This window comes from Ceratotherium simum, chromosome 33 (genome assembly GCF_057802395.1).
Source record: "Ceratotherium simum simum isolate JZ-2026a chromosome 33, ASM5780239v1, whole genome shotgun sequence".
NCBI lineage: Eukaryota > Metazoa > Chordata > Mammalia > Perissodactyla > Rhinocerotidae > Ceratotherium > Ceratotherium simum.
In genome coordinates, this window is record NC_141932.1 from 24313532 (window position 1) to 24324939 (window position 11408).

The 11408-nt window shown below is 35.1% G+C and overlaps 1 protein-coding gene across 3 annotated transcripts in view; it reads left to right on the forward strand.

Annotated features, from left to right (window-relative positions):
- LOC106803420 (uncharacterized) overlaps positions 1-11187 on the forward strand; it is a 39499-nt gene extending 28312 nt beyond the window's left edge. For 2 of the 3 annotated variants that reach the window (XM_014794754.2, XM_087422095.1), the window contains exon 6: positions 9000-11186. In XM_014794754.2, coding sequence (XP_014650240.1) covers positions 9000-10750 — 1751 coding nt within the window. In that variant the 3' untranslated portion in view covers positions 10751-11186. Of the gene's footprint in view, positions 1-8999 lie in introns of all 3 variants that reach the window. The other variant, XM_087422094.1, reaches the window with a different exon arrangement.
- The last annotated feature ends 221 nt before the right edge of the window (positions 11188-11408 follow it).

Below are 11408 nucleotides of genomic sequence, written 5' to 3' on the forward strand. Positions count from 1 at the left end.
ACATGTAAAGTAGAGGAAGATGGGCACGGATGTTAGCCCAGGGCCAATCTTCCTCAGCAAAAACAGGAGGATTAGCAACAGACGTTAGCTCAGGGCTAATCTTCCTCACCAAAATAAAATAAAATAAAGGGATGGCAAAAGATATACTATGCTAACACAAATCAAGAGAAAGATGGAGTAACTATGTTAATTTAAGACAAAGCATATTTCAGAGCAAGGAAAAATTATCAGGGATAACAGAGGAATTACATAATGATAAAGGGGTCAATTCTCTAAGAAAATGTAATAATCCTTAATGTTACATGCCTAGTAACAAAGTATCAAAAAACATAGAGCAAAAACAGGTAAAACTGCAAGGAGAAATAGATTGATTAATCCACTTATTATAGTTGGAGCCTTCAACACCACTCTATCAGTAATTGACAGATCCAGCAGGCAGAAAATCAGTAAGAATATAGTTGAACTAAACAGCACTACCAAGCAAGTGGATCTTAATTGACATTTATAGAATACTTCATCTAACAAAAGCAGAATACACATTCTTCTCAAGCTCACATGGTACGTTCACCAAGATAGACCACAGGGCTGGCCCGGTGGCATAGCGGTTAAGTTCCCACTTTCCACTTCGGCAGCCCAGGGTTCACTGGTTTGGATCCTGGGTGTGGACCTACTCACTGCTCATCAAGCCAAGCAGAGGCGGCGTCCCATATAGAAGAGCTACAACTCTACAACTATGATACACAACTCTGCACTGGAGCTTTGGGGAGAAAAAAGAAAAAAAAAAGAGGAAGATTGGCAACAGATGTTAGCACAGGACCAATCTTCGTCAAAAAAAAAAGACAGACCACATTGTGGGCCATAAAACCCACCTTAACAAGTTAAAAAGAATAGAAAGCATACAAACCATACTCTCAGATCATAATAGAATTAAACTAGAAATTAATAGCAGAAAGACAGCTGGAAAATCTCAAAATACTGAGATTAAACAACACACTTCTAAATAACATATGGATCCAAGAAGAAGTCTTAAGAGGAATCAAAAAATATTTTATGCTAAATGAAAATGAAAATACAACTTATCAAAACTTGTGGGAGGCTGTGAAAGCAATGCTTAGAGGGAAATTTATAGCATTGAATGCATGTTAGAAAAGAAAAAAGATTTAAAATCGATAATCTAAGCTCCACTGTAGGAAACTAGAAAAAGAACAGCGAATTATATTGAAAGTAAGAAAAAGAAAAGAAATAACTGAAATTAGAGCAGAAAGCAATGAAATTGAAAACAGGAAAAGAATAAATAAAATCAATGAAACCAAAAGAAAGTTCTTTGAAGAGATAAATAAAAATAGTAAACTACTAGCCAGGCTAACCAAAAAAAAAAAGGAAATTACTAATATCAGAAATGAAAGAGGGGCCATTGTTACTGATTCCATGGACATTAAAAAGATAATAAATGAATATTGTGAACAACTCTCTGTCCAGAAATTTGATAACTTAGATGAAATCAACCAATTTTTTAAAAGACACAGATCTACCAAAACTCACACAATAAGAAATAAATTACCTGAACAGGCCTATATCTATTAGTGAAATTGAATCAGTGATTAATTACCTTCCAAAATAGAGAACACCAGGCCCATGTTGTTTCACCGGTGAATTCTACCAAACATTTAAGGAACAAGTGATACCAATTCTCTACAATCTATTCTAGAAAATAAAACAGGGAACACTTCCTAACTTGTTTTATGAGGCCAACATTACTTGTCAAAGACATTACAAGAAAGGAAAACTACAGACCAATATCTCTCATGAACATAGATTCAAAAATCCTCCAGCAAATAGAAAGGAAGTTAAACAATGTTTAAAAAGAATTCTACACCATGACCAATTGGGATTTATTCCACTTATGCAAGGCTTCTTCAGTATTCGAAAACCAATGAATGTAATCCATCACATTAACACACTAAAAAAATCATATGATCATATCAATAAATGCAGAAATAGCATTTGACGAACAAACACCTATTCATGATGAAACCTTTCAGCAAACTAATAATAGAAGGAAGCTTCCTCAACTTGATAAAGAACATCTATGAAAAAAAATCCCTACAGAGAGGATTCTGGGAAGATGGCAGAGTAGGAAGCCCCAGGAATCTGCCTCCCCACCTAGACATCAGTTGTACTGGCAGAATCTGATATAACTATTTTGGGAATCTGGAGTCTTCAGAAGGCTTGCAACTTCCAGGAGAAGGCTTGGATGGTAAATTGTGGTTAATTTCAGTTCTTAGCACAGTAGCAACTATTCATCCCCCAGCCACAAGACAGGCAGCTGTGCACACGTTCTTGGAGCACCTTACACGCACCTTGAGAGAGCCAGGGTGGACAAAAAGGAACTGTCCTCCAAATATTGGAGATCTGCTTTTGATCACAGAGTGGCAGACAAAGAGGGAGTGACCATTATTGTTGCACTTCCCCTGATTGCTGCAGCCCGTCCCCATCTGGCTGAAGTGACTTCTAGGAGATTTAACGGGCCAGCACTCCTTTTTTCTTCACATTTATTTTTCTTTTTCCCATTTTTGGAGCCAGACATTAAAGACTAGGACATTCAAAAATGACCGCATATATGGGGAAAATTAGAGAGTGACCATGCATGCCCAAGAAAAGCTCAGAAAAGACCTCAGAAGACCTTAAGTTTACACCTCAGGCTGATCCTTAGCACAGAGACAACCCACAACAATCAAAACAACAAAAATCAGCAAATCCTGGCAAAGTGGGAGAATCTGTTTTCCAGAGTTACCACATTATTAGATTCCAACATCTAGTGTTCAACAAAAAAATTCACAAGACATACAAAGAAACAGGAAAGTGTGCCCCATTCAAAGGACAAAAGATGTCAGCAGAAACTGTTCTTAAAGAAGACCTGATGGCAGACTTGACTAGACAAGGACTTTAAAACAACTGTCTTAAAGATGCTCAGACAGGGCCGGCCCTGTGGCTTGGTGGTTAAGTGTGTGCGCTGCGATGCTGGCGGCCCGGGTTCGGATCCCGGGTGCGCATTGAGGCACCACTTCTCTGTCCATCCTGAGGCCGAGTCCCACATACAGCAACTAGAAGGGTGTGCAGCTATGACATACAACTATCTACTGGGGCTTTAGGGGCAAAAAATAAAATAAATAAAATCATAAAGATGCTCAGACAACTAAAGGAAGATGTGGAGAAAGTCAGGAAAATGATATATGAACAAAATGTAAATATCCATAAAGAAATAGAAAACCTAAAGAGAAACCAAAAAGAAATTCTGGAGCTGAAAAGTACAATAACTCAAATGAAAAATTCACTAGAGAGATTCAAAGACAGATTTGAGGGAGGCTGAAGAATCAGCAAACTTGAAAATAGGACGATGAAAATTATCGACTCTGAGGAACAGAAAGACAAAAGATTGAAGAAAAGTTAACCAAAGCCTAAAGGACCTGTGGGACACCACCAGACAGCCAAACATATGCATTGTGGGAGTCCCAGAAGGAGAAGAGAAAGAAAGACACAGAATATTTGAAGAAATAATGAAAACCTTCCCAAATTTGATAAAAGACGTAAATATAAACATACAAGGAGCTCAACAAACTCGAAGTAGGACAAACTCAGAGAGACCCACATGAAGACACGTTATAGTCAAACTTTAAAAAGCCATAGACAGAGAATCTTGAAAGCAGCAAGAGAAGCAAATCATTACACATAAGGGATCCTCAATAAGATTATCAGATTTCTCATCAGAAACTTTAGAGGTCAGAAGGCAGTGGACAGAGTGCTAAAAGATAAGAACTGTTAACCAAGAATCCTATATCTGTTAAAACTCTCTCTCAAAGTGAGGGAGCAATTAAGACATTTTCAGATAAAAGCTGAGGGAGCTCGTGAGCATTATACGTGCTCTGCAGGACATGCTCAAGCGAGTCCTGTAAAGTGAAATTAAAGGACACTAGACAGTAACTAGAAGCTGTGTGGAGAAACAAAGAACTCAGTAAAGGTAAGGACATGGGCAATTTTAAAAGCTAGTATTGTAACAATGGTTTGTAGCCAGACTTTTTGTTTTCTACATGATTTAAGAGACTAATACAGTTAAAGAAAAAACAATTATTAGTCTAAAAGCTAGTATTATTGTAACTTTTGTTTGTAACTCCAATCTTGTTTTCTACATAATTTAAGAGACTAATGATTTTAGGAGAATTATTAGTTTATGTTTTGGGGCACAAAATGGATAAAGATGTAACTTTGTGACATCAGTGATTGAAGAGGGTGGGGACTGAGATGTAAAAGGAGTAGAGTTTTCATATATTATTGAAATTAAGCTGGTATAAATTCAAATTAGAGTGTTATAACTTTAGGATGTTAAATGTAATCTCCCTGGTAACCACAAAGAAAATAGCTTTTGGATATACACAAAAGGAAATGAGAAAGGAATTTAAACATTCCTCTACAAAAGTGAACTAAAAGAAACAAAAAGAACAAAAAGAAGACAGTAATGCAGGAAATGAAGGACAGGAAAACTATAAGGCATATAGAAAACAGCCAAAGGTCAGAATTGAGTTTCTCCTTATCAGTAATTACTTTAAAGAGATTAAACTCTCCAAACAGAGATGGGCAAAACTCTCCAAACAAAGTACAGACATTGGTAGAATGGATATAAACATGATAAAACTATATACTGTCTATAAGAAAGTTACTTTAGATCCAAAGACACAAATAGATTGAAAGTAAAAGGATAGAAAAAGATAATAACAAAACTGCAGGACTCAGACTTCCTGATTTCAAAATTACCTGACTTCAAGACTTCTATAAAGCTACAATAATCAAGACAATGTGGTATTAGTGAAAGAATAAACACATCAGTGCAACTGAATAGAGAGCCCAGAAATAAACCTACACAAATATACTCCACTAATCTTTGGCAGAGGAGCAAAGGCAATCCAATGGAGAAAGGATAGTCTTTTCAACAAATGTTGCTAGAAAAACTGAACATCTACATGCAAAAAAAAAAAAAAAATCTATACACTGACCTTATACCTTTCACAGAAATACATTATAAGTCTTTAATGTAAAATGCAAAATTATAAAACTTCTAGATGATAACAGAGGAGAAAATCTAGGTGATCTTGGGTTGGGACTGAGTTTTTATATAGAACACCAAAAACATAATCATGAACAAAAAAAGTTAAAAGTTGGTCTTCATTAAAATTAAAAAGTTCTGCTGTGTGAAAGACAGTTATGAGAATGAAAAGAAAAGCCACAGACTGGGATAAAAATCTTTGCAAAACAGATATCTCATAAAGGACTTACATCCAAAATATACAGAGAATTATTAAAACTCAACAACAACAACAAAAAACCCAATTCAAAAATGGGCAAGAGATCTGAACAGCTACCTCACCAGAGAAGGTAAGCTCATGGTAATATGAAAAGATGCTCAGCATCGTATGTCATTAGGGGATTGCAAAATAAAACAACCATGAGATGTAACTACATATCTGTTAGAATGACTAAAATCCAAAACACTGACAGCTCCAAATGCTATCAAGGATGTGGAGCAACAGGAACTCTCTTTCATTGCTGGTGGGAATGCAAAATGGTACAGCCACTTTGGTAGCCAGTGTGGCAGTTTATTACAAAACTAAACATAGTCTTACTATATGATCCAGCAATTGTGCTCCTAGATATTTACCCAAATAAATTGAAAATGTTTGTCTACACAAAACCCTGCACACAAATGTTTATAGAAGCTTTGTTCATAATTACCAAAACTTGGAAGCAACCAAGATGTCCTTCAATTGGTGAATGAATAAACAAAATGCAGTACATCCATACAATGGAATATTATTCAGCAGTGAAAAGAAATAAGTGATCAGGCCATTCAAGGACATGGAGGAACCTTAAATGCTTAGCATCTTGCCAAGTGAAAAAAGCCAGTTTGAAAAGTCTGCATACTTTATGACTCCAACTGTATGACATTCTGGAAAAGGCAGACTGTAGAGTCAGTAAAACCATCAGTGGTTGCGAGGATTTGGGGAGGGAGGAGGAATGACTAGGTGGAGTACAGGGGATTTTTAGGTAAACTATTCTGTATGATACTGTAGTATATGATATTCATGTAGTGAATACATGATATTATGCATTTGGCTAAACCCTTAGAACTTTATAACACAAAGAGTGATCCCTAATGTAAACTATTAACTTTAGTTGATGATAATGTTTCAGTGTACCTTTATCGCTTGTAAGAAATGTACTACACCAATGCAAGATATTAAGATATTAATAATAAGAGAAACTGGAAGGCAAGGAAAGGGGGCTTGTGGGAACTCTCTGAACTTTGTTCAGTTTTTATGTAAACCTAAAACTGCTCTAAGCAATAAAATGTGTTGATTAAAATAAAAGATAAACTACAGCATGAGTTCATACCAATACTTCCAATTTAAATTCTGAACTATGGGCTTTTTATTTAACCCTTTTTAAAATCTTAGATCTGCATCCATTTTCTCCCATGCAAAGAGTCCCAGTTATCGTGGACACAATAATGATAGAATTAGAATATCACATAGTTATTTTATCCCACATTATACACACAATCCTTTGAAATAAGATCAACACTACCACCAACAATATGGTTACTCAACACAGTTTGAGATCATTGTTTTGGAAGTTCATCTTTTTCCTTCACATAGGGTACATCTCACAGTCAAATTACTATGTTTGAAAGTTATTTGAAATAGTTTCCTGTTATGGTTATGCTGCCAATTGTAAATACTGTGGGGTTTTTTTATTCAGTGTTTTCAATTTTTAAGCTATGCTTTCTTATAATTTAATTTTGTTTATAATTACATAAAATATTTATATATCTTTAAAGTCAAATCTACAAAACAAGTTATATTGAAAGAAGTCTGACTTCTATCCCTGTCCCCTCCACTTATTCCTTCTCCACCCTGTAACTATGGGGTTTATCCCCCTCTTTTAAAAATAAAAGCAGATGTATATTATACATCCATACTTCCTCTCTCTCCTAAGGTAAAAAGCATAACTATACATTTGTCTATGTTTTTGTTTACAATTAACAGTGTATTTTAAATAGCAGTCCATATTATTATAAAAGTATATTCCCTTTTTTAACTGCTGCGTAGTACTCCATGATGTGGATATACCATGAATTACTTCAAGCAGCCACCTACAAGTGGACAATTGTATTATTTTTGATCTTTTACTGTAACAAGTTGTGCTTCGGTGAAAACCTTGTGCATCAGAATTTTTGAATTTTTGCTAGTGGAATTTTGGGATAGATTTCACAGAAGGGTTGCTAGACCAAAACATACATAATTGTGCTAAATATTGCCACATTCCCTTTCATAGGGTTTGTATTCATTCATATTCTTACTGACAATGTCTAAGAGTACCATTTTCCTTGTAGCCTTGCCAACAGAATTTGATGTCATGTTTGGAAATTCACTATTCTAAGAGGTGAGAAATAGCATCTCAGTGTAGTGTTTTTTTTTTTTTTTAACTACTTTATTGAGATATGATTCACATACCACACAATTTACCCATTTATAGTAGATAAATTGATGACTTTTAGTATATTCATAGTCTTGTGGAGCCATCACCACAGTCAATTTTAGAATGTTTTCATCACCCCAACAGGAAACTCAGTATCCAGTTATAGCCATTCCGCGTGTTCCTCTAACCTCAACCCCAACCCCCAGCCCTATGCAACTGCTGATCTTTCTGTCTCTATAGATTTGCCCATTCTGGACAACTCATATAAATGGAATTATATAACATGTAGTCTTTTGTGACAAGCTTCTTTCACTAAGCATAATGTTTTCAAAGTTTATTCATGTTGTAGCATGTGTCAGTATTTCTTTTTATTGCCAAATATTTCATTGTATGGATATACCACATTTTATTTATCCATTCAGCAGTTAATGGATGTTTGAGTTGTTTCTACTTTTTGCTTATTATGAATAATACAACACAATGTTGTCAACATTGTGTACAGGTTTTTATATGGACATATGTTTTCCGTTCTCTTGGGTATATATCATGAGTGGGATTTGGGGTTATTTTGGACATTTCTATTGGGTATATAAGTAGGAGTGAAATTGCTGGGTAATGTGGCAACTCTATGTTAACCTTTTGAGGAACTGCAAAACTGTTTTCCAAAGCAGCTGTACCATTTTCCATTCCCATCAATGTATGACAGTTCCACTTTGTCCATATCCTCCATATTCTCCCTGTGTCACCTCTCTGTAGTTTTAATTTGCGTTTATCTTAAAAAGTTTGAGTATATTTTCATATGGTTAAAAGCTGTTCGTATTACTTTTCTATCAACTGTCCATTTCTCTAGTCCATTTTTATATAATGTTGGTAGTCTCTTTCTTTCTAGTCTACTTTTAGAAACTTTATATATTAGGGATATTTCACCTTTGCAAATATTTTTTCCCAGTTTGTCATTTTACTTGCCTTATCATGTTTTTGACATGGCAGCCTTTTTTTTTCTTCTTTGAATGTAATATGGTCATTTTTATCAAGTTACGATTAGGAAAGTTTTCCCCATTCCTAGGTTACAGAAGGGAAGTCACCCAAGTTTTATTCTAATTATTTGTATGTTTTCATTTCTGTAAATGTGGACATCTGATCTATTTGGAATTTATCTGGCTGTATTATCTGAGGAATTAATGCAATTTTATCCTTTTTCTATATGTTTATTCTTATGTTTATCACTTCATTTATTAAAAAGAGTCCATCTTTTCCCTACTGAGTTGAGCTGCCAGCTTTATTGTATACTAAATTTGCAGTTGTAATTCTGTCTGTTTCTGGATTTTTCTTTTCTTCTACATTGATTCCATTGATATTTTATGAGTGTGAATATAATATTCAATTTGAATCTACCATTTCTACCTTACAAGTTTCATTTTTCAAGGAATATGAAAATAGCATTTGTTTACTTTCTTGTTATCCTACAGACTGTGGATCCAGCTGTGAGACCAAGAATCTATCATCAAAAGGAGAAATTTGTGAAATAGAATCATCTCAATGGGAGATAACAGAACAACTTGCAAGCCATAAGTGTGAGTATAAAAGTTTTCAAGATGATAGGGAATGCAAAGACCAGTTTGAAAGCCAATTAGGAAATAAAGAGAAACTTTTCAGTCAGTTAGTCATCACTTATGAAGAAATTTCCAATTTTAGCCAGATCACATCCCTTACATTAAAACAGAGAATTCATTCTACTGAGAAATCCTATGAATGTAAAGCGTGCAGAAAATACTTCATCCATGGCTTTCAACTGACTGAACATCAGAAAATTCATTCTGATGAAAAATTCTATGAATGTAAAGAATGTGGAAAGGCCTTTATTCAAGGCTCACAACTTACTTACCATCAGAGAGTTCATGTTGCTAAGAAACCCTACGACTGTAAGGAATGTGGAAAAGCCTTTATTTGTGCCTCGCAACTTACTTATCATCAAAGAATTCATACTGGGGAAAAACCTTATGAATGTAAAGAGTGTGGGAAGGCCTTTATTCGTGGCTCTCATCTTACCCAGCATCAAAGAATTCATACTGGTGAAAGATCGTATGAATGTGATGAATGTGGGAAGGCCTTTTTTCGTGGCTCCCAACTTACTTACCATCAGAGGGTTCATACCGCAGAGAAACCCTATCAATGTAAGGAATGTGGAAAGGCCTTTATTCGTGGCTCCCAACTTACGGAGCATCAGAGAATTCATACTGGTGAGAAACCCTATGAATGTACGAAATGTGGGAAAGCTTTTAGTTATGGCTCACAGCTTACTCTACATAATAGACTTCATACTGGTGAAAAACCCTATAAATGTAAAGATTGTGAGATGTCCTTTATTCGTGGCTCACAACTTACTGAACATCAGAGGATCCATACAGGTGGGAAACCACATGAATGTAAGCAGTGTGGAAAGGCCTTTAACTATGGCTCACAGCTTATTCGACATCAGAGGATTCATACTGGTGAGAAACCCTATGAATGTCAAGAATGTGGGAAGTCATTTATTCGTGGCTCACAACTTACTGAACATGAAAAAATTCACACTGGTGAAAAACCCTTTGAATGTAAGGAATGTGGGAAAGCTTTTATTCGTAGCTCACATCTTACTCAGCACCAGAGGATTCATACTGGTGAAAAACCCTATGAATGTAAAGAGTGTGGGAAGGCCTTTATTTATGGCTCACAGTTGACTCAACATCAGAGAATTCATACAGGTGAGAATCCCTATGAATGCAAGCAGTGTGGGAAAATCTTTATTTGTGCCTCACAACTTACTCTACATCAGATTTTTCATACTGGTAAGAAACCATATGAATGTAAGGAATGTGGTAAGGCTTTTATTCGTGGCTCACAGCTAACTTACCATCAGAGAGTTCATACTGGTGAGAAGCACTATGAATGTAATGAATGTGGGAAAGCCTTTATTCGTGGTTCACATCTTACTCAGCACCAGAGAATTCATACTGGTGAGAAACCGTACAAATGTAATGAATGTGGGAAGGCCTTTAATCGTGGCTCACAACTTACTCAACATCAAAGAATTCATTCTGGTGAGAAGCCTTATAAATGTAATGAATGTGGCAAGGACTTTAGACGTCATTCACACCTTACTCAACATCATAAACTTCATAATGGAGAAAAACTGCACCAAAATCTTAGTTTGGTACATCCTTTACCTGTCTGTCCATGACATTCAGCTTTGGAATGTTTGAAAATTCAGATTATTAATGTGGGAATCCTTGTTTATTTTCACTCATAAGTAATTCACTTTCAGAGAATTCACAGTGAGAAAGGATAGATTAATATAAATGCAGAATCACTTTTCATTATATTTCATTCTTTGTTAGACATTAGTGAATTCATTATAAGATCACAACCCTAAAATGTAGGCTTCTCTTGTTCAGCATCATTCTCTTCAGCATCATCTGAGCTCTACCATTTACCATGTGTGTGTTCCTTTGGGAAAGTTACCTAACTTTTAGTTTGCTCATTTATAAAACATTAATATCATATTTCTCATCATAGTGTTTTGCAATTTAAAGGAGTAAATACAGATAAAGCCTTAAAGCAATGTGTAATACATAGTTTATGCTTAATAAATGTTAGCTATTATTGTAAACATTTTTATTTGGTATTTTAATCATATATCATTACAGAATTCAAATGAGAGGGAGACTTTACAAATACAGTACATAAGGTAATCTTTTCATCATTTTTACTAAGCATCAGATAAATTATTTTGGAACAAAAGATTCTAATATAATTAATGTGAGGTTATTCCTTGCTCTGAATCATAAAATTCTTACTAGAAAGAAACCCTAAGGAAAAAAATAAGTATTTGGCTGTTA